Raw genomic sequence first — 24,682 nt, forward strand, 5'->3', positions numbered from 1 at the left:
TACGGGGGCTTGCAGGAAAGGGCCTGGATCTCTCCCACTCTTTGTGCGGAGGTGATGGCCACAAGAAACGCTGTTTTCCACGACAAGAACTTCAACAGAGCCGAGTGCAGAGGTTCGAACGGAGGTCCCATGAGCTTGGTCAGCACCACGTTGAGCTCCCACGCCGGGGCCGGAGCCTTCACCCGCGGGAACGATCTGAACAGTCCCTTCATGAATTCTTTCACCAGACGATGAGCCCACAAAGACGCCCGCCCCGTGGTTCTGGTGTATCGGGAGATCGCAGCAAGATGAATCTTGATGGACGCGTGCGCCAGTCCAGCCTTGGCCAGCGTCAGAAGGTACGGCGGTACCTGGGGAGCCGTAATCCGTAGAGGGTTAATCTTCTGTGCGTGGCACCAGACAGAGAACCTCTTCCATTTGTGTCCATAGCATTTAAGAGTTGAGGACGCCCTGGCCTTTGCAAGAACCTCTCTGCAGTCGGCCGGTATGTCGTATCCTCCAAACTCTAACGCTGCAGGAGCCAGGCCTGCAAGCTCAGCGACTTCGGGTCGTGATGGAGGATGGCGCCTCCTTCCATGGAGAGAAGATCCGCGTCCACTGGCAACTTGATTGACGGGGACGCTGACAAGTCCAGAAGGTCCGGGAACCATATCTGCCTCGGCCACGCAGGTGCGACGAGGATCATCCTGCACCGTGACCTCTTGAGCTGGTTGATGAGCCGGATCAGCAATGGCAATGGAGGGAACGCGTATAGAAACAGGCCCTCCCAGGGGAACGAGAAAGCATCGCCCATGCTCCTCGGCTGGGGAAACCTGCTGGCGAACCTCCGGCACTTGGAGTTCATCGCCGTCGCGAACAGATCGATCTGGGGTGTGCCCCCACCGTCGGAAGAGGCGGTCCACCAGATCCTGTCGTAGTTCCCACTCGTGGCACGAGCGCAGCTCTCTGCTGAGCGAGTCGGCGATGGTGTTTTTTATCCCTGCCAGATGAAACGGCACCAGAAACATCCCTTGGGCGACGGCCCAATGCCACAGATCCTGCGCCTCCTTGGATAGGGCTGGGGATCTGGTTCCGCCCTGCTTCCTGATGTAGAACATGGTGGGGGTGTTGTCGGTGAAGATCCTCACCACCTTGCCCTTGAGGGACGGAGGAAGAAAGGACCTGAGGGCCCAAAACACTGCACGGAGCTCCAGGACGTTGATATGGAGGACTTCTCCGTCGGAAGCCAAAGGCCTCTCGCGTGCAGATTTTCGGTGTGCGCTCCCCACCCTTCCAGGGAGGCATCCGTGGTCACTGTCTCCTGGTGGCCGGGGGTCTGGAAGTCCATGCCCCCCGTCAGATGCGCGCGGGTGGACCACCACCGGATCGCTCGCCGAAAACTCTCGTCGAGTGTGATCCTTTCCTCGAAGCTGCCCGTCGTCTGGATCCAGCGCACGTCCAGGAACTCCTGCAACGGGCGCATCCGGAGCCTGCACAGGGGGATGAGGTAAATGCAAGAAGACATCATTCCGAGGAGGGACTTGATGGACCTCACCCTGGCCGCAACCAGCATCCGCTGCACCTTGCCCAAGATGGCCCTCGTCCTTTCCTCCAACGGAGAGGCCAGAAGCGACACTGTGTCGAGCTTTGCTCCCAGAAACAGTGCGTCTTGCGCGGGCACCAGGTGGGACTTGGCGTAGTTTATGGAGAATCCCAGGTCCGTGAGAAGTTGGACGGTCCTTGCCGTGTGCTCCACGGCGAGCTCCTTCGTCTTTGCTCCGATGAGCCAGTCGTCCAGGTAGGGGTAGACGTGGATCCCCTCTCGGTGCAGCTGCGCCGCCACCGGTGCGAGGCACTTGGTGAACACCCTGGGTGCCGACCTCAACCCGAAGGGAAGGGCTCTGAACTGTAGTGACGCCCTTGGACCACGAACCTGAGAAACGTTCGGTGTCCCTTTAGGATGGGAATAGGCATCCTCCAAATCCAACGACGACAGGAAATCGCCCTCCTCCAGTTGACCCAGAACGTGTTGGAGGGTGACCATCCGGAACTTCTGTGCCTTGATGAATTTGTTCAGTCGTCGTAGGTCCAGGATGGGACGCCATCCTCCCGTCTTCTTCTTCATGAGGAAGTATCTTGAGTAAACTCCAGAGCCCCGAAGCCTCTTTGGGACGAGCTCGATGGCGCCCTTCTTGAGCATCGCCTTTACCTCCAAGAGAAGTTGAGTGACGTGATGTTCTTTCCTGGCCACAGGGGGGATGCGCGGGCACCTCTTTAGAAACTCGAGCACGTGACCCTGAGCCAGGGCGTCCAGCACCCAACGGTCGGTGGAGATGGACTCCAACACGCTGACAAAGCTCGCCAGCCGGCCTCCCACCGGGGTGCTTCGGTGGGGGCCCGACCCCACGGCCGGTTCAGTCCTGCTCCGACGAGGCTTTGCCGCCTTGTCCTCCTTGACGACGACGGCGGGGTCCGCCTGACTTGCCTCGTCCCCTGTAAGCTTCCTGTGACGACGAACGGGCCGCTTGACGGTAGGTGGAAAATCCGCCGCCGGAACCTTTGGAGGCACCCGGTTTGCCTCTGCCGCTCCGAAAGGGCGGCCACCATTGCTGGAGAAGCCCAAGAGCCCGGGCCGTCTCCGTGTCCGCCTTGATGGCTTGAAGGGAATCGTCCACTGTTTTCCCAAACAGGTTGTTTCCGTCGAACGGCACGTCCAATACTCTGGTCTGCACGTCCTGATGGAAGTCAGTAGCCTTGAGCCATCCACGCTGCCTAAGGCACACGCCGTTGCCCAACTGGCGAAATCCAGTGTCAGCGATGTCCGTCGCAATCGTAATGGCGTGGTCCGACGCCACCTCTCCTTCCTGCAAGATCTCTAGGGCTTCCGCCCTCTTGTCATCTGGTAGGAAGTCCAGCAGGGGGGCCAGTTTGTACCACAGCTCCCTGTCGTAGCGGGCTACGATAGCCAAGGCGTTGGCCGCCTTAATCGTCGTCGCTGCCGACGAGATGACTCTGCGTCCCATCGTGTCTAATTTCTTTCCCTCGCCGTCCGGCGGGGAGGTCGACGTAGAGGCCGCGCCCCCCCCCCGCTTTCTTCCTGGCTGCCGCGGAGACGACCGGGTCCGGGGTAGGCTGTGCCCGAAGGCACAAGGGGGCCGCGTCCGGGACCCAGTACTTCTCGTACCGATCCCTTCTAGCCGGCGTCGTGGATGGGTTCTTGAGGAGGACGAGGCCCTCATCCCAAATATCGTCCAGTAGAGGTACAGCGAGGACCGTCTTCCTCTTGGCCTCGTGCCGTTGATAAAGGAAACCTTCCTTCTTCTTCTCTTCCGGGCAGAGCTGGAAAAGCTCGGATGCCCTGGCGATCATGGAGTGAAACGATCCAATCTCGTCGGGCGGGGAAGCCCGGGTGGGAGGTGACGACGAGAGATCCTCGTCGTAAACCTCGTCGTCTGTACCCGTCGCGGCCGTGTCAGTCCCTGTATCATCCCCACGTGCTGTGGACGGGTAGGAGGGCTGAACAGGGCGCGATGGCTGAAAAGGAGGTGGAGGATGAATCCTTCTTCTCTTAGGGGGAGGGCTCCCAGAAGGGCCTGGCTCCGGGTCCCCCGTCGGGAGCGGTTCCTCCGTTGGTGGTAACGGCAGTCTCGTCCTTATCTCCGAGCATAAGGACTGTATAGCCAACAAAATGGCCGCCGAGTTGTCTTGCGGCACTGGTTGAGGGGAGTCCGACGGGCGGTCAGGAGCCCCGTCGGCACCCTCGACGTTCTCGTCGTCTCCTACGTCGGGGTCCCTCCCGACGGGCTGGTCTTCTTCCACGCCAACGCCGTGGCTTAAGACTTCGATCAGCTCCTCCTCAGAGGTTGAGGCCGAATCCACAACGACCTCCTGCCCCCCCTTTTTCTTCTCCGTCGGAGGTTTCACGGGGGTCCCGTCGATGGGCATGAAAGAGGACTCCCTCCGCAGTGGCAGGGAGACTCTGGGCTCCGAGGTCGCCACCACTGGTGTAGCCTCCACAGGCTGAGCCAGGGCCGCCGCGACTGTCTCGATAGAGGCCTTGGCCGGATGGATTAAGGCTTTCACCACCTTAGGTGCACTCACCGCCTTCTCCTTAGGGGGAGGGTCACCGCCTCGCTCCCCCTCCGATGGAGCCTTCGAGCTCGACCGGGGTCTCTCCAGGAGCTTCGCCGGGTGCTCGGCCTTCCTCTTACCCGTGCCAGAGCGTTGGCTCGTGGTTGATGGAGCCAGGGAGGATGCGCCCTGCCTGGCGCCCGTAGAACCCGACCGTTCGGCGCTCCCGGTGCCAGCGGACTCGCGGTGCTTGGCCTTCTGTTGGACCCCCGTCGCCGGGGCGCCCTCAAAGGTCTTAGAAGACCGCTCGGACTTCTTCTTCTTCTCGCCTGAAGGGCTCTTCCCTTCCAGCCAGTTGGCGAGACGTTGATGGCGGTCATTCATGGTCCGCTCTGACATATTGCCGCAAAACGCACAGTCCTTCTCCACGTGCGTCTTGTCCTCATGTAGGCAGTAAAGACAAAGGGAGTGTTCGTCCTCCTTAAAGACATTCTGAAGCTGGCATCCAGGGCAGACCCTGAACAGCTTTCCGGGCGTCGAGCTTCCCTTCTCCTGGGCCATGTCCGAGATGGGCCCGAGAAACTTCTGGAGTCCTCCAAAAGCGTGGCTCGACGAAATCTTCACCCTTGAGGGGCGTAGACGAATCCGACACGGGTCCCCGTTGAACGGATGAAGAAACGGTGGAGCTTGAGGCTCTTTTGACCGAAAAAAGAATTTTTTTTGAGAAAAAACGTGAAAAAAATAGCACTAACGGTCGAGAGCAATAGCACGAGGATCCCAACACTTGAACGTGCGGTAAAAATCTGAAGATGGCTGCCAGAGGCGGGGCTTAGGTAGAGGGCAGTCATTGGCTGTGGTCAGTATGACGCAGAGATCAGTGATTGGTTACTACTACGAAAGACAGAGCAGAAACGAAACTGATACTGATTTTTTTCTTTACCGAGGATTCCCAGCCTGACGACGGGGAATATTCATGAGCATGTGAATCCATGCCAGACCCCATGCTGGAGAAGTAAGATATTTCCCATGAGGGAGGAAAGCAGACCATTTTTTCGTGGTCAACAAACAGTAGTGGCAAGATAGTGGCACATACATCCAGATTTTCCTTAAAAGTTTATTCAATACGTTATTGGGTCCAGGTTACTTTGATTGACTTGCTTCGAAAATAACATAAAAGATCATTTGGGGAGAAAAGTCGATCAACTACTGGTGGTCATCCTCCAATTCCAATAAACTCATAGGAAAAGGAGCTGCTTGATTCCCTTGCATACAAGTGTTCAAAGTGAGTAACCCAGAGTTAACCTGCACACCCTTGTTCAAAAACTTCGATTTATTGACCAGGCTCCAAAAATCAATTGCTTTCCTGGATTTAATACAAGCAAGCATCAACTCAGCATCCTGCTATTTAAGTCTAGCTCTTTGTCCCTTAACCCAATTCTTCTATTTTACAGATATCTTAATCTTTTCTTTTTCAACCCTTAGTGGAAAAGCAGATTGTTTAATGTATCGAATTAGAGATCTCGATTCCTTTTTTTTAAAAAATGTTCTTAACGATTTCTTGGTCATAAACATGGTAGTTCACCTTGTCATTAGGACACAATTGTTGACTTCCACGCCTGGCCATTTGAACTACAGTCAAGTTGGTAGTCAACACTTGTTCAAAGTTATCAACAGTGAACAATCCCATTTTAGGATTGAAATCTGTATACTCCAACCAGTGAATAATCTAGTCATTGAAAGAGTACCCTTATTCCACGCTATTCCGTTACCCTGTAAAAATTTGAATAAACATCATGATCATATAGTCTACTTTGATTATCAGTCTGCAGATCCAACATTTTTACTTCTGATATTCAACGCCCCAATTTGAACAGAGTCAGAAGCCCTCCCACTGGACGTGCGACCCTGCCCTTTTGAGCCGACTGGAAGCATGTTTGATAACCATTGAGACTAGGTGGACTAGTCGACCAATGTTCTTGAAGGCAGATAATGTTGGGTTGTCTGACCACAGTAATTAGCTCTGGATTTTATAAAAAATGTGCTATGGCCTCTTGAGTTCCACGACAAGATCCTAAAAGGAGTAGTGTCTGCTAAAGTCTTTTTGAACCACCGGTCTGGCTCCTGTACGAGGTAAGTGCCCTGACAGCTTTGACCAATTGCGTTCTGCTGAGCCACTCAGCAGCAAGGACCCAGGAAAGTTTACCATCCGTTCATTGCTCTCCCTGTTCAAAACTGAAACCAAGATTTCCTTTCCCCTATCCAAGAACTTCTGTCTATCACAACCCAACTTCATGTTGGCTGCACCAAGTTCCGTCACTGTAAATCCAAGGCTTCTTAAAAGAGAAATGTCACGCTTTATAGCCTCTGCTACCATGTTCGAGCCCACAAGGATAATCACAATGTTGGTACGCAGCCCTCCAGGCTTTTTTTAGGCACAGAAATCTTGTCAATATGGCTCTTTTAATTCTTCCTTGCGTACAGCTTATGCAGGCTATTTATTGCAGCACCCCATAAATCATGGCGTTCACTGGTGACAGCTTGGCCGCAGCAGTTTGCAAATCCACCCTTTACTTTAGCAATCCACACAGTTCCTTGAAAGAAGCAGCTGGGATGAGTCCTGATCTATTTATTTTTTCAACACTATCCTCTGTTCATAATTCTATCAAGAGAATACTGAGTAATGTAGGGAATTAGTCTTTTGTTCACTTATTTCAACTGCCTGCATTTTGTAAGTTAGTGTTCTAAAAAATTTTGAATCATGAACATGCTTTTTACATTACTTGAGGACACATGTAGTGTGTAAAATGAACATTATTTTAACCTAAAACTGCATTCATTTTCATCAGTTTTAATAGAGGGAGCACGGTTGCAGCAGCTTGGACATTTCATACTTTGATTTCTTTTCATCACAGAAGCACATCAATTTCATTTAATGGCTTAGGTTCTGATGTTTTAGAAGAGCCTCTCAGCAAGCAGTTGTTTGGCATTTGTGAGAAGGAAAAGCTTTTGGTGTTCTATATGAAGAAGTGTTATTTTTGTTGTCTTAAAATTGCATCTATTTGCGTGCATGCGCATGCATGAAAGGACACTGTACATAGCTTGTTGTCTTAGAGAGCAATTAATAGCTAGGCATGTGGTCTGAACTTTGCTTCAAGTCCCTTTTTGACCACTCACCCACCGCAAGCGGGTATAATGGATGCAGGTAGAAGCAGAGCTGAATATATTTTCATTGGCACAGATTGTACCGCTATATATTCAGGCAAAATAGCCCAATTTATTAGCCGAGCTGCTATACGCATGTCATGTCACAATGTCAGTTATTCACAGCAGGGCTGATTGCATCATGGCCACATTTTGGGACAGTACCTGAATTCTTAACAGAGCTGGTGTAATGACAAAGCAGGAACATGTGTTGGCATTTTCTGAGCATAACATTGTCTGAGCTCTTTCCACTGTTATCACTACAAAATACCGAATCCCATTACTGTGAAAGTCTTGCACGAAAAATAATGAATTTCCCCCAAAAAATAAACAGGGGTGGGGTGATTAGGTAGGGTTTTTTGATAAAGTAGGGGAATGTGGGTGAGGGCAGAGGGGTCTCCCTTGCATTAAAAATACAGAAAGGTTTTTATTTTTTACCTGCAAGATTTTTGACCTCACAGTAAATAATTTGGTATTTTCATGTAGATCCTTCCCACCATCCTCCTGAGCTTGTGCAATGCACACTGGCGGACAGTGTGTGAAGATGGCACTGCTGGCATATACTTCAATCCATCCTACTCGGTCTTGCGCTTTTAAAATCTTCTGCTTCTCCCATGCCCGATTACTGAGTCCCACTGCCAGAAATCTAGCACATATCAAAGCCTCATTATGAATCCCCTGACTCATATAGGGTAGTCCAAACAGGCTGAGGGCTTCTGACAAGCCAGTTATGTCAGGCAAGCCTCACATGGAACTACCAGTGCCCTAACCCTATGTGCCTTTCCAAGTCAAGAAACTGCTGTCAAAGGTAGCTCAGTTGCAGAGATCCTTGTGCAACCCATTAGTTCAAATCCTGTTGATCGGTGAGTTAACGCGTCTGCATCAGAGGTATGTGTTTAAGATGCAGGTAACATTCAATCATAACAAAGCTGCATTAGCTTTCAACTTATCAAAAGGACTACTAAACGTCCAGTGATTAACATCTCTCATCAGCGCTCCTATACCTGAAATGGGTCAGAAGAAGCATATCACACGAGGGCTGCTAGATTTGTAATGGATCAGAACACACACCTCTCACCAGGGATGCTATACTTGTAATGGCTCAGAACACACGTATCTCCATCTGGGCTGCTATACTCCTAATGGATCAGAAAACACATCTCACCAGTGCTGCTATACTTGCAATGGCATCCAGTGCTGGTAAAGTATCTGCGTGGAAGCAAGTATGGTGTTTGGTGGAACAAACCTCTAACTCTATTCCCAGCCTAATGGGCCAAACAAAGGTTTGCCCACATCTAAAAAGGAGCATCCAATACTAACGCTGCACTAGATTTGTAAATGGAAAAGGTATTTTCAGCTTTTTGAATATTTATTGGTGCTATGGCAAAAGACAAATAGGAGAGAAAGAACAACTCCGTGAACCTAAGCAATACAGTGAAAGCAAGACAATGCGGTGCAACGCAGGTTCAAACCACGATTTAGCGCTTAGAAACCAGTCACTGGTATCAAGTGCGTTATAAACAAACAATACAAAAATATAATAAATAAAAAATAAAATTAAAAAAAATGGGGGTCGGACGGGAAGCCGAGAGAACAGAGAAATTAGACAATCCAAAACAGGAATTCGAGCAACATGAAGAGCGACACAAATGAACTACATAAGAGCAACAAAGAAAGTGAGAAGGGAAACAGAGGTTAATAATAGGACACACACGCAATAGGAGTGAGGGATAGAAGCAGAACAAAAGAAACATACAGAGACAGTAAAATAAGAAAACACAGATTCACAGCAGACTGGGAGAGCTGGAAATAGAAAATCAGACGAGAGAAAGGCAACCAATCACAATAGAAGTGCAGTGCAAGAAAGATAAAAGGAGTAGCAACCACAACAGACGAAATTAAAAAACAGCTATAGCTAGAGTAAATACATCAATCGATACAGCACAATGTAGGAGAGGAAACAGCAATAGAAGGCAGAGAAGGAAGAGGCAGAGTCACAGAGCAACAGACCTCCAAACGTGGCATGGCAACATTTAAGGGTGAGAGGCTGATCGAAAAGTGAGAAAGGGGAAACAGAGAAGCAAATGGAAGGAGAGATGGAGCAAAAACATGGAGTGGCTGTCAAGCTGGTAGTGCCGCGCAGCAACAGAAGGCCATAGAGGCAGAGAAGTGATGCTGGAAGAGTGAGGGACTTGATTTATGATGCAACTAGCTGGCATCTGTAGTAGTTCATAGTTTTAGTATCCAAGTATAATGTAGATGAACCTGGGTAGTAGGCATCGACAAGTTTTGTCACTAATGTTTTCTAACACAGTTTTAATTTTACGAACAAATTGGATAGCTGTCAAGACACTTTACTCTTGCAAAGGAGGAAACCCATTTTTACTCTTGAAATTGGATTTACTCTTCAATTCAAAAAAATTGGGAATAAAATACTCTCACACGAAAATCCTATCTGGAGCACTGTTGGTACGTATCAGATCACAACGCCCTCAATGTCTGCAGTTTTTATTGCATATAAATTTGGCGACTCTGAAAACACAGTCAGTATTGACAATCTATTAAGTGCTAGGTGATCATTGTCCTTGAAGATATTTTCAATAAGGAACCTGTATGAAACAGGGGCATGTACAGTTGGAGGGATATATAGTTTCTTCCTTGACAGACCGCTTGAACTTTTTGGAGCCAGGGTTCCAACTTCAACCCTTGTTACTGTCTTGACTAGTAGCTCCCTTTAGTATACTATAAACATTAGCTTTGTAAGTATGCCCTGGGGGGTTGTACTTCGGAACCAGGGAGGTAGTTTGTGCACACAATTTATCATGTATGCGAATTGCTTTGGTGTGGAAAACCGGTGTCGTTTCAGACTGTAATGATTCTAGTGGATGTTTGAGTGCTGGATGCTCCCTGACCACTTTGTTATAATTCTTCCCTTGGTCGCCCATTTGTTTTTGATCTGCCTCCAAATGAGCAAACACCGGCCCCTTGAGTGACCGATTTTCCTCCCAGCTGTGTGAGTACATATTCAAATATGCAGAAGTGGTGGCAGAGTCGAATACGTGTTTACCAACACCAATACCCTACCTATGGTATGTACCAACACAATTTCGGCTTACTGTAGAACCTTTCTCCCTGCACAAAGATGTCACTGGGCTTTGTGATATAAATTCATACTGGGTTGCAGATGTAGTCATTAGTGGACGGTCGCTTGTCCCCGTGTTGGCATTGCTAATTTTACGTAATTTATTATATTCCTCAAGCTCCGTGCTTTTTACAAATTGAATCAACAAATCCCAATGTGAGGCCATTGTGGTAATTTGTATCAAAACAGTACCTCCTATGAGGACATTAATTATTTTCCGTGAGCCAAGCTGTTTGTCATTTTCAGAGTCTTCCCCATTTTCAGAGAAGCCATCAACTATCACCTCTGCTGAAGGTTAAGTGGTCTCAGAACAAGCTTTATGGGTGTTTGATTTCATATTAACCATCCCATCCTTTATTTGACATATTGCGTAAATCATTTTTAGATGAATTTCTGTTACCAATTTTGAGCCTTACAATTCTTTGTTTTTTTGTGGGCTGATTTTCAGTGTTTAACTTTTGAGTTGCCTTTCTACATGACGGCACCAACACTAGTGGAACAGCATCAGTGTAAGGTAGGTTACTGGAATGTTTATCCACCTGGATGGCCAATTGCCCATTCATTTCAAGAGCTTCAGTGGGTGGATTTCCCTGATCATCTTCCATTTCACTTATCCTTATGTCTGCAACCATGCAGTAACAAAAAAGGATAGGACGCCTTTTCAGCATTAGGATTACTTTCAGAGTTAATTTGGGGTGGGGGCGAGAATAAATGGCTTTTGAAATGCTTAGGGTGAGATGTAGAGGAGTATATTGGTAACGAAATATCAGTCTCCAGTCCGGCTCCCTCCGATTCTGTATAGAACGTCAGTGATTGTGGACAATTTGGGCCAGCCAAATCTGGGAGCACTCGCCGATTGGCCAATAATTCAGCTGTTACTTCATCAATTACGAGAGAATTTGCCATTTACGCCTTCTGCCCAATGGCCGTAGGTTGTAAAAGTAGGTTCAAAAGGTGGAACTCCACTCACATTAATTCCCCCAGTGTTCACGGGAAGCAATATATTGGCAATTCCCCCACTTCGCCTGGTGAGACAGGTAATGGTAAGTGCCTTGCCATTTCAAACATTTCTTCTGCAATCGATTTGTCAGGTTTTTAGACAAACTACATAAAGGCATACATGTCGGGAGTGAAGGAAATAAGCAACACTTACTTGAGAATACTTCAGCCTTCAGAACTGCAAAACTGCTTCAGACTTTGCTGACACTTTTGCACACGCCAAGGATTTTATTAAGTCCAGTAAGACTTGCAGAACGCTGAGCACCTCAGAGCTCCTAAGTGTTTGTAGCAGGTTTCAGCAGCATCGCTGTGGCCAATTTTGGTATTGCGTAAGGTCAATCCTAAATAACACAAACTCCCTGCAGTCTCTGCAAAACTGCTTCAGACTTTGATTACGACTTTAATATTGGAGAAAATCATATATTAGCCTCCACCCTTTGAGAGTTCAGATTCCCATTTTGTCTAGGTATGATCCAATAGGTTGGCATCAAGCTGGTAACTGACCGCACGTGCATCTGGAAAATTCATTGGGATGCTGTTCTCGCTAACACAGCAAGTATTAACACGGCAAGTATTGGAAAAACAGAATCGTATACCTCACATATGCAGCTCAAGGCATAAAATAAGCAGTGTTCCATAGCAATTTGATATACAATGTGTGTGCAGCATAGCTAGCTAAAATACCCATTTCAATAAACACAGCTCACCGAGCATTCCCCTCATGGCTCTCCTCTCCCTTTTTTCTCTGTTCACTGGAAGTTCAAATGGATTAATCAAGATAGAGAGTGTAGCAGTATTTATCTCTCCTTAAATCTCAAATGCCAAAGGCCTGTGTGGGAGTGACAGACAAGACAAGTTCTTTCTTTTTTAAATACTTGCAAACCAAAAGTAAATCGGGATGAAACTTTTATTAAGCTCACTAAATCCGTTACGTGTAAACTTTTTTTTTTTTTTAAAGACAGTCCTGCAATCCATTATTTAAAATGTACATTCTTGCATAATTACAGTATTGCTACTGTAAAACACTGCATTTTCTCCACTCCATGTTTTTCAGTAAAGTTTCCGCTATTGTATCTAAATCTCATTGTCAACTATATTGCTATTTGTTGGAAGATGCATCGTATTGATGAGTGAACACTTTTTAAAAAATGTACACAATCACAATGTCAACTGCTTTTGATGGCAAACCTAGTTCTGTGACCTAGTAGTTGCATCCATCTGTGCAACTGGCGCTCAACCCATGTGCTGATCCCAAACTCATTACCCTGATGCTTTATACCAGCTACCTGAAAGTGAGATGGCCACAAACTACAGTATTCTACCTAGTCTGCCCAGTTCTATGCCTTCTACGCCATCCATTCTGCTTAGTCCCTTCCTTTCTTTCCTCTCACATAATGAATGCACAAAGCTGACTAGCAGTTTACGCAAAGTAGTGATCAATATTTGCATTCAGTCTGTAAATCTACACATCGACTGCAATACCATACACTGTAGTTAGCCTCCAGGGCTCGCTTTTCTCTACTATTCATTGTATTATATATTAGCACCTGCAGGAGAGAGATGGCCAATCGGAATCTGCAAGTAGCCGCCCATATTTCATGCCGACCCACTGCGCCCCTGGAGGCTGTCCCAGGCTGAATTTCCACGAGAGAGGTACGCCTCAACCCCTTCTGCCACTCTTCTCCTGGCTCACCTTCAGTTCCTGCAAATGGTTATTTCCAACTGCTGACATGTGTAATTTCCTTTTAAGGGAAGCATACATTGTGCAAAGCCCGGTTCCCTAAAACAAACTAAAAATACCTGCACCACAGATGGTAGCTCTGAGTCCTAATAGCAAAAAATACCACTGTCATGGCCACGGAGAGCTGGAATGCTGCGCTTGCACTAACCAAGCTCAGGCTCGAGGGCCGTTAGTAGCCCTGCCGTCCACTGAAAGTGGTATTTAACGCAATAATGAAAACAGTTGATATCAATGACAGGCAAAGGGCCTTCTTGTCCACCTGAAGTTGACAATTCCCAAGCCTGCTACAACACCATACTGCATATTTCAGGCTGGGACTTCCTTTCATATTTTTATTTTTGGGTTATGAATTTCTCCTTACACAGCAAATGACGGGTCAAGCATACAATATGAGGGACACTGCTCTGTGCGACACCGACTGCACATGGCTGCACAGAGCCTTGCACTAAAAACGTTAACAGAAAAGTTATTATCATACCCATTTATTTATGTCAATTCATGCAGCTAGCCTTTACATTTTACAGACACTCATCTCATTAATGTGTTACTTCAGTGGTACACAAAATGCTGTATTGTTGCGCATTTCATGTGCCGGGTACAAATACCGTATGGTGGCATTACAAATATTGGTTCTACATTGCTAATTAAATAGGTTTGTTTACTAATCAAGAACACTTTAACAAACCCTGATAATCATTTTTTTAAACTGCCTTTCAGCCAGAACCAACTTGTCTACCTTACATTAAGCTTGTTCTGAAAGCATTAAAGAGATGAGTTGCAACCCCTAATGCTGTATACTAAAAGTTTAGCATGGATGCCCTCTGTTACCAGTCACAAAAATTGCGTTAAAAAAACCGAGTTGGAGATACTTGAAAATTTAGCAATAGCTATATTTAAAATTAAAATAGTACAGCCTACTTACAGTATTTATGTCCCCACTGTAAGGTCAGGTTGCATAATTTGCACTCACCCAGTAGCCACTGGCGAGTGAGAACTACTTCTTAGCGAGTGAGAAATGACGCGCCTGTGTCGACTTGCGTGTACAAGTGAATTATGCTAGTAACGTGCAACTTGAAATGTTTACCCCTGGTAATGTTAAGCCACATGGCGAGCCCAAGGAAAAAAGGAGGGCTTCAAGGCAAACATATAAAGCCCTCAAAATATAGAAACAGCCTGTCCTGAAAGAGGTTGGGAGAGGGACTAGTTTAGCAAATAGCTACCAGTGCCGTTTGAAACCAAAGTGTGCCTCATTACGAGTGTGACGGTCCGGAAATAAGGGCGCAGTAGCAACGTACCGGCACCCTTTCTGGACCGCCACACTACAAGTTTGCCAGCAAGGGCAGTTGCGACAGACCGGTCTCACCTGCCGGGCGTAACGGTCCCGGTAGGCAGGATTTGTCACGGAAGCACCGGCACCGTTAGCAACAGTGCTGGTGCTTCTGTGTCCCCATTCCAATGGAGTCCTATGGCGCTCCATGGTAATGGGGACTAACATTTTATGGCGCCTGACTTCCCGATCCACTGGGACTTTTAATGTCCCGGTGGCACTGGGAAGTCAGGCGCTGGTAAAGTGTTATGAGTCCGGCGCCAACCCGCCGGTAGCAGTGGCGTGTTACCGCTGACTCTTAATGAGGCCCAGTTTCTCCATGTGTGCTTTGCCATTGCCATAGTCAAAGTTGACAGCTTCAAATGCCTCAGTAATACCAGATACATTATGTGCAGCCACACCTCTGCGGTTTCTGCCATCATATTCAAAGAACAGCCTCAAAACATCACAAAGGCCATATAATCCGTGTTCAAGCCTCACATGCATGGTAAAGCAAGCATACGCAAATCACAGCCTCGGGCGTACAGGTGTTGTCAGCATATTCCAAGTGCTGCCTGAAATGCCTCATTAATTTCGAGGCCCTGTAAACTGAGCCAAGCCAGAGGAAGCCTTCCCCACACACCAACCATTATTTCTCAGAGGTTCTGGTTCCCGTCACGAACAACGCACTCAAGTCATGAATGGCCCATGATTTCGGGTACTGCACACATGCAACAAGTTTGCAAACTCACGAGGACATGGTCCATGAAAACCCCTTTTCCCTGCCCTCAGCAGCCGTTAGGAAGCTACTGAGATTTTGGGGGGTGGCGGATGGGAGTGTGGAAGGGGTTGGCAATGACAAGTTACAAAAGCTGAGATGGAGATGGAAACGAAAGTAAAACAGGAAACGGATTACTTATTTCTGCTCAATTACCAGGTAGTCTGTTGGCTGCTAAACAATTTGTTTTTAAAAAAAATGTGCAAACAGAATTAAGGGGTAGCAATAGAGAGCACGGTTACTCCTTTCTTTCCGCTCTATGGGTATTTTCTGTCAGATCACCTGACCATGGCCAGAAAAAACTTCCCATTCCATGCTTTGCTTATTATTACCGAGGGTATTTTATTTTTTATTATGCATCTCGTCTGGTGAGCAACTCTTCTCTCCTTGCTCGTTTTCCCCTCCCATCACTCTCTCACTGCAAGGAATTATGTATTCCTTTACCCATTTCATCTCTCTGCTGAAATCCTCCTACACCTTCTTACACCTCACTACATTCCCTCCCTCAGCTCTGCCTCTCTCACATGTCATGCCTATTCATGTATACATCTTCCTCCAATTGCCTCTACTTACTCTCTCCCCTATCCCAACTCTAGCTCATCTCTGGGTTTTTTCTTTCCATCTCCCCTCTCTCATGGTATTTTAGTTTGCCTTTATCTGCACGCCTATGTTGCCTCTTGGTGGAGCTGGAAGTAGCTCTATAGCCAGAGAATACACAAGGAGAAAGTGAAAGACAGGTAACAGGAATTCTATAGGCAATCTTACTTCAGTGCACCAGAAAAACTTGAAAATCCTTACAGCAATAGGTCGAGCCTCACACCTACGGCATGAGACAAACCAGTCAAGGTAGGCCTTGAATTCTGCGAATGCAAGCAGGAAGGGAGGTTATTTTATTCAAGCACATTTTTTTCTTCAAAATGAGGTTTCAAATGTCAAACCCTACAGATGTCGATCACAATTGAATGCAATACAAAAAACGGAAATTGAAGCAACTTTAAAATTAAGATTAAGGTTATCAAAATAAAACAACTTTTAGTGAGGCCAAGAGCAACTGAGAGAAATCAGAATCCACCCAACATCTTATACTACAGAATCAAATCTACATCCAGCCTTGTCCCATCCCCAGAGTTATTAGATCTCAAAATAACTCGCTCATGGCAGAGATGTACACTTCAAATTAGACTATTTCTACCCAAATCATCTTTTGGCGATTAAAAACAAAATGTTTATGCCAGTCGACGATTTGAGACTGCGTCTAGTCAGTGGCGTTCCTGCATATTCTTGATCATACATGGTCATTAGAGGTAGGAAGACCGCAGGAAATGGATTCTCACCTTGATTTTATTAAGCACTCCACTACTTTCCAGAGTTTGAACGAGCAGGTCTCTCAGTTCAGTGTCCTCTTCAGCTGCGGACATCCTGATATCCCCCTGATGCTGCAGCTACCTGTGCTAGCAGCAGTTTAGCTACTGAAGCTTCAGCCAGACACCAGAATCCTATCACAAGGGAAGATAGAAAAACATTCAAAAAAACGTGTTGCCATTGTTTAACTGTTTTTCAAACAGACACAAGGGGTGTGGGAGCTCTTTTGCAATGAACTTAAGCGCAATTGGAAAGCATAACATGCATTTACACTTTACTTGTACACTCCAGTTCATTTTACATCCACACTGAGATGTAGGAGGGCAGCAAAGCAAAGATCGCTCCTCTGTCTTTGGAGAGCATTTGGTTTTATGCTTGCATGAGACTTTCAAGCAGGCATAAAACCAAACATGCGCCTTCCTTTTACACCTGCTATAGTGCAGGGGTATTCCATTGCAATCTCTTTTAAACCAAAATGACCACCAGAGAGCTAGGAAGGGTCCATAGTTTATGCTGCACACGAAATGTTAATTTAGAGCCAAGCCCTTGCTCGTATTCTGATCAGGAACCCCCACTATGTAGTGTCTGTGTGTTTAGCTAGGGGAGAGAAGGAGGAGAGCGGGAGGAGAGAGGGAGACGACCTTCTCATTTTCGGGTCAGCCACCTTGGTTATGTATTGGCTTTGTGCTGAAGAACATGGAGTTAATGTTCTTTGTTTCCTTACTTGCCAAATGCCATTTTGGAATTGTATAGGTCAGTGTGATTTGACTATAGTGACCCACTCCTCACCTCACGGAGTAATTCTGTGTTTGGGATGTATGGAACCTGGCAGCGAGAGTTGAGTCAACCATTAATATGTAGTAACTGAGAGGATGTATGCAGCTGGGACTGCCAGCTGTGTCCCTGTGGGAGCTGGTGTCTGGAACATAAGAAACAGTTGGTTGGTATTGTTAAAGAAAAATGCCCCAGACAAGGTGGTTTTCCTAAATCCAACTCCCATGGCGTCCTCAATCTGCAGAGGGAGTCTACCTCCTCAAAACAAAATACCATACAAATGGGTTCCTGAATTTTATGCTGTTAAGCTTCTATTGGCGGCCCTTCAAAAGGAAGAAAGCGTGGGGTTAGCCCACATACAACCCCAGAGAGGGTCTGGAATAAGACTAAGGCTGGATAGACTGACATGTAAACGACTGTACAGGATAGTGAAATGTGTACTTGAGGGGTAGAGGTTCATAAGTCTTTTCATGCCCAGAATTAGGTAGATTTACAGAGGAAGGGTGCTTAAACAGACGTAATCCCTTAGTTGCTGGTATTATTTTAAACAGTTTCAGTCCAGCAGGGCAAAATATGGACTAATGAGAGTTCAATCCATCCTCTGATCCCCCAAAATGACGCGCAGCGAGGCCAATATTATTGGCAAAAGGGCAATAAGAGACCACTTTAGGTTATAAATGTTGCCAAACCGCACCACACTGATGCCATAGTCCAACCAGCATTTATACATGAAGTACTATAGAGGTACTCCTCTTGCACCTTGACAATACTCAAGCGTAGGAAAGACGAGGGCTCTGAAGTATTCTCTCATCTGGTGGCTGAGGTCTCAAAATGTTCATGTGCCACTACTCATTGGCGAGTTTATGACACGATGTGCTTTCTGCATGTGGAGAACACACACAGCAAGTGTTTCATGTCTGGCTAGTAGCTTACAATGTGACATTCTTACCCTGCTGAAGCCCATTGCTCTGTTTATGAATAACCTATGAGGAGTAGGAAAGGAGAATGTACCTCCCAAGGATGTACCTAGGTCGGTGTACTTTAAGTAGGCTCATTGATGGTGGTATCCGGGAAGCTGGGGCTGCGTCAGGGTGCTCTCCATGAACGCCCTTGTGAAAAGCCAGCTGTGCTGAAGCGAAGAGCTCCTTTTATGCCATGTCCTCAAAGAAAAAAATAATGGGTGTTCTTGAAATGCAAAAAGATCTGTTTGTATAGTTATGGTTTACGGTTTTTTAAATTATAGATAAACCTGCATGTTTGTTCGTAAAAAATGAATTAGATACTGAAACGCAGTTTCACTCTACTCTGCCAGGAGGGTGGTAGGGTCTGGGGCGTGTTTTTGTGTCAGTAATCCCATCTTCATTTTTTTTTAAAAGTCATAAAGGAATGCTGAGATAACGGTACTAAGTGGAAAAAACGATTTAAAAGCATTTTTATTAAAATATGGATTTAGAAGACTGCTCTGATTGGTCTTTCTAAATCGAACAGTCAGCCCCACGATGCACACAGAGGCTGACGGACAGGGCGGGGCTGGTTGAGGGAAGTCGTCTTTTTTATGTGCAAGTAACGGTTGCGGCAGGGAAGGGGGGGGATCATGGAGCGGGTAAACACGAGGGTGAGTGTGTTTGTGTGTCCCTGGTGGGGGTGGTTACAGGAAGACGGCTTTGCGTGCGGAAGGGAGGCGGCGAAACCCCCAGATTTTCAAGTAACCTACTAGAGCGCGAGGAGTGGGGCATGTTAGTGTCATATTTCCACACGTTGCCCAAAATCGGCTGGGAAAAAAAAATCTGCCTTTTTAATATTCGGTCTTCAACATGTGGAAATATCATAGAACCGAGATCACTTCCTAGAGAAAGTTCAAAGGGAAACCATTCAGGTACACTTCATAGCACGTGTATACCACTCCTTGGCACAGAAATAACAGAGCCATTATAATAACAATCTGAAAATCTCTCTGAAAGACAGCAAGAGGTAAGGTCATCACGATAACTGACCAATCTGTCAGACGTGCGTGAACCTTTAAACACTCAAAACGTCATACTTTTATCCAATTACCACAACAATTGTGCATTGGTCAAAATACTGAAAAAATATGACAAATGCAACAGCTTAACCAAAGAGAGAAAACAAGTAAAATAACTCACTTAGTAGGGGAGCATTCGCAGGTTTGTGGCAGTTTTAGAGCACAGGGGCACTTGTCTTATGTCATCAAAATGTACCAAACAATGTCCATTGTTTTACTGTATGGTGCATAGCTTGTAGGATTGATGTCTTCAACAAGATGGTCACCAACAAAGTTAATAAAATCTACAATATCTGTTATTTATGGGCGTATTTTAACTTTCAAGGCCTCACTGGAAAGATAGTTTCAGGCCTAAACAAATGGTCAGAACAACATTTACTGTCAAGTTAAGGAGTAAAAAGTTAGCATATCCGTATTCTATTTTTTTACCTTTAAATGGATGTTTTACTGTAAATAAAACCCATCAACATGACATTTTAGCAGTTGCCACTTTAACTTGTAAAATATATACTAGGAGTGAATTGTTGAAATTACTAACCTTGAGATAACAATTATATAGAATCCTTTAATAGGTCCCCAATTGTGATCATCCCCTTTGCTGAAATCATCTTCTGTCAATTAGGGTTTTTGGTACAGTGTGAGAATTAGCACATGGTTTAGTTTCCTCCACACACCCATGTATGCACAAGGTTGTTTGGTAAACATTTACACAGTATACTGAATCTGTTCCTCATACACCCACATTTTATGGCTCGGAGAATGGTGTCTCGAGTACATGGCATTTCACAAAAAAACAGTTATGCTTCCTGTGCCCTCTGTTCCATCCATGTCTAATGGGAGATGGAATTGTTGACCAAGATTGGCCATCTTGAACCAGATAATGAGCTGGCAGTTGATTCTTGATTGCAGGTATGAATGCACTTCTTGTAGGTGATCACTTTGCCCAGCTCCACTGTTTCTTAGAATAAATTAAAAGTAGTTCATAGCCACTCTACAAAGTTAGTTATACCGATTTCTTGGTCATAGGCTTGGCAAAAGAATCCTTGCAGTTTTTCCAGTACCAACTGAGAAATTACTTTCTTGCGTTCCTAGTGAATCACGTGCCAAAGGGTGAAATTAACTTGGCATCCAGATAAAGGCAAGGTATGAAATGCTGTCAATGGATATACAAGGAATCTTGCGATAGGGCTCTCTCTCATCAATTAAGAACAAAGCGTTTAAAGTAGACACAAAGTAAAATTCGGGGCCAAGGGGTTTAGGTTTGCAATCCCTCTTATAGCAAGAAGGTAAACTAATGTGTCCTATACAAATTGAGTTTTGAAGCTCTTTTTTTCTGTGGCACTGGTGAGAACATGAAGATGTATCTTTGTGTCCAACTCTTATGTACTACTAACATCTACTAACACCCAAAGAATGCCAGGCGACATTCCAGTACGCCAAGCCACTAACAAGTATTTTTTGTCATTTTTGAATGCTGAAGCATTGTTTTAAGTTAGTGAAGCAATTAAATCATCTTGAAAGTAGCTTCTTCTTAGTAACATGTTTATTCTACCCATGATTTTGAGTGTGTTCACATCGTGTCGGGGGCCTCCTTTCCTTGTCATACTCTTGGATTTTCTTTGTATCTGTCAAACACTATGTGTATTTCATAATACTCCCAGTACTACGTATTGAAGGAAAAAAAGTGTACCCCATGCCATCTACAATTGATGTAAGTGAAGTATTGGCAATTGGTGTTGTTGGAGTGGTTTTCCGTTTGTGATGCTACTTTGCCATGGTGGTAGGATCAACTTCCAATATTTTTAGCAGTTTGCTTTGTTTGGCTGTCAAAGATGCATAGGTCTATCATCGTTATAGCCATTGTGGTACAGCAGTCAATTAATGTAGCACTGTCACTCGTAAATTTACAGGACACTCATTTGCTTTCCACTTACAGAAAGTATTCAGGCCAATAGAGTTTGGTCTGCTCTTAACTCCAACAGTACAAGCCACTTATTTTTCTTCTTGCCAACTGAACACAGATTTAATTTGCATTTCTTTATAGAATTCCATAAATTAATTGTGCGAGGTTCATAGAGCACTCAGTATTGTGAAGTCCTTATACAATATTTTGTTAGTAGGTCTCACAAATCTAATCACGTAAGATTTTTGTTTCCAAGTCTCATCTAAGCTATCATGTAAAACAAAAGCAAACCATCGACATAAGCAAGTCATGTCATGGGTTTTGACCCATGTTGAATCAATAGACTGGGTAGATGTGGGGATGAGCTGTCGCCGCCCATTATTCTATTCCAGAACAAACTAAATTAATAGACTGGGTGGATGTGGGGATGAGCTATCGCCGCCCACCTTCACGCCAGAATAGGAGAACTGCGCAGTTGGCACGAGACCACTCCAAAGATACAACCTTCTTGTGGGGAATTCATTTTCTTAATCCCAAAAATGGTTGCATTACCAGTACTCACCACTATCAGAAAGCCGGCGTTTTAAAAACCACCAGACTTTTGTGTAAAACTGAACAAATGAAACAAAACCAGACCAAGGAAAGACTTGCTAAGAGGTGGATATAATGTAAAACTATATTCTGAAATGACTTGAAGGGAGTAATTATTTAATGTATAGGTAAAAATTGTCAGTTTGATTTGAATGTAGAAAACTGGGAACAAAAAGTGACATTTAGCTGAAACCTGGCTTAATGAAACTGAATTCTGCCTGACAACTACCCCCGACAGGAGTTGATACTGGATCAACAGCTGTGTTCCCAGGCCTGGCTGCCAGGCCTGGCTGCATCCCGAGGTCACATGGCCCTGTTGATTAGATTAGGGGTGGAGCAGCTGGGGACTACAGGGAGTTGAACAAAGGCCTGTCCTGGACTCAGGCAAATGTTATATTGGGGGCGTCGTAAAAGTGGCTTCCTCTTAGGGGAAACTGGGAGGGGCAGTGCCTCTGCTAGCAGCTGAGCTTGGGGGAAGTGGATAAACCAGTTATTCCACCCTGTGATGTGGGAAGCCACACCCCTTTTTGACCAGGGCATAATTTTAAAAAGATAGATAACTCAAAGTGCGGACTTGTCAGAATTATATAAGTAATATCATTATTTTTGTGATTTTTCTGTGAACATTTTAAGGGGCGTTAGGACCCTGTGGTGTATTCTGGGGGGTTGCTAGCGGAAAATAGGATCTCACTCCAAATGTCTGCATGTTAAAAATCTGACACTTCATCAATTAATGTCCATACTCCTTGCGCACATGTGTGTAATTTTGGGTAAATGTCCGATATTGCAAAACCAGTTAAAAAGCGCAAAATGTTGTCATTTTTGAATGCAAGCCCCCAGGAAGATCAGAGGCGGACAAGCATGGACCATAAGGAATATATAATGTGCACATGTAATTTCAACAAATTGTATATCTGGGAAGGATGTATTTGAATCAAATATAGATTTGTGGGCAAACTGACCAGGGGAGGTTCCTCTGACCATAAAACCTACAGCATCACTCTGACTCACATGTCCTTCCCCCAATCATGGGAGAGGGGAGAATTGGGCCAATGACAAGTAGAGAGGGGCAGGCTTAGCTAGGCCCAGGCACACACCCATTTTCAAAAACACATAAAAAGAGATTGCTGGGACAGGTAGGGACATTCAATTCCATTTGCTGCGGAGCATGCTGACCGACGACTTCACATCCAGAGATCCAGACTTCAAATCCATCAATCTCCAGAACCTGTAGCAGTACCCAGAAAGCAGTGTTACATCCAGAATCCAGAGAGGCTAGACCAGCAGAGCAGAGCTGACCCAGATCACTGTGAAGTGCCGAGACCAGAACCGGAGTCCAGTCCAAAACCTGACCAGATCCGTGGCGAGGCCTATTTCAAATTTATATTGTGAGTACCTAGCAGAACTGTGCAGAACCAATCTCTTAGTTAAAATAATCTAATCCAAACTATTTTAACCTAAGTAGAACAGCCTCCTAGAAATAGTGTCATCTGTCATTTGTAAAGCTGCACAACTGTCACCTGTCAATTCTGAAGCTGCAAGCTGTCACCTGTCATTTTGAGTTTACTTTAAATCCGAAAAACTACCTTTATTTAATCGTCCATATCTCTGGAACCGTTTGTCCTATGAACTTGGTTTAACTTTCCGTAATCACGATTCACGCACTCGCGAATTTTGCCGCGATTTGGCCTGATTTCTTTACCTGTAAAAAGATAGCAGCTTTTTGCTTTCCTCTGCTAAAAATGTGTTTGCCTCTTAATAACCATCCCTGAATCATTGCTAAAGTGAGCCTGAGCTCATCCCAAGTATCTCTCACTCACCCTGAACCTCCTAAAGGGAATTAAAAGCATTTTCAGCATATTTCTCACTTCATTGCCACCACATTCAAAGCACTTGGGCCTGTGTTTTAAAACTCATACCGGTTTTCTCTAAGCTTGCTGGGGTGGGAATTGAATTTCGTATTGTATTTGATTGCATTCCTGAGAACTGTGTGTGTTACTTCCATCTCCTTCCATTTCTTACATTGCATAGGGGAGGGGGGTGAATTGCCAGAGAAAAAGTGATTATCTTATCTTTTGCTAAAATCATATCAAGTATTTCTGTACTGCATTTTATTCCTCATTGCTTTTCCCTTGAAATCATAAAAGTATTTTTGCTACTTTATCCATCCTACACCAACTCCTCATTGATTATAAAGAAGTGTGCTACTGTCAGATTACCCCTTGTTGATTAACATTATATTTATAAGGGCGATATCGATTATTAATTATAAAAGCGTGGTATCTAGATTTTGTTTTATTTCTCAAATAAACCTTTTAAACTTGCAAAACAGAACTACTTCTTGGCTCAGTGGGGTCAGGGGGATTCTAAGAGAGGGGTGTTATATAGGGGTAGTCATCCAGAACTCATGAACTGGACATAAAGATATATCAATAAGGGTTTCCATTCAGTATCCCAGACTAGGCATCGACTTAGCTGTATTGTTGAATTGAATCCTCTTACAAATTGGGGGCTCGTAGCCGGGGATTCCGGATTAGATCTATCACTTGTGCAGATTAATACAGTGTGCTAACTGACAAGATGCATACATCCGGTCGGATCACCACGCTGTGTTACGCTGTAAAGCACTCCTCAAAGGAACGCTCTAAGGAAACGGTCTGTTTTGCAAAAATAAAATACAAACTTCTGTAAGTCAGGAAGGAACTCAAATTCCAGAATGACGACACTGGTAGACATCAAAATAGCCAGAGAGCACTTCTTACATAAGCTATTTGTGAGAGCTGAGTGGACTCATGAGGACCAAACGGTCTGG

The 24,682-nt window shown here is 45.4% G+C and overlaps 1 protein-coding gene across 4 annotated transcripts in view; it reads right to left on the reverse strand.

Annotated features, from left to right (window-relative positions):
• The window catches only part of CEP43 (centrosomal protein 43), an 816,584-nt gene that overhangs the window by 738,206 nt on the left and 53,696 nt on the right, over nt 1-24,682 (reverse strand). For all 4 annotated transcript variants that reach the window (XM_069606648.1, XM_069606650.1, XM_069606649.1 and 1 more), the window contains exon 2: nt 16,552-16,713. In XM_069606648.1, the coding sequence (XP_069462749.1) occupies nt 16,552-16,635 (84 nt within the window). In that variant the 5' untranslated portion in view covers nt 16,636-16,713. The remainder of the gene's footprint in view (nt 1-16,551; nt 16,714-24,682) is intronic.

This window comes from Ambystoma mexicanum, chromosome 4p (genome assembly GCF_040938575.1).
Source record: "Ambystoma mexicanum isolate Mex_15411 chromosome 4p, UKY_AmexF1_1, whole genome shotgun sequence".
Taxonomy (NCBI): domain Eukaryota; kingdom Metazoa; phylum Chordata; class Amphibia; order Caudata; family Ambystomatidae; genus Ambystoma; species Ambystoma mexicanum.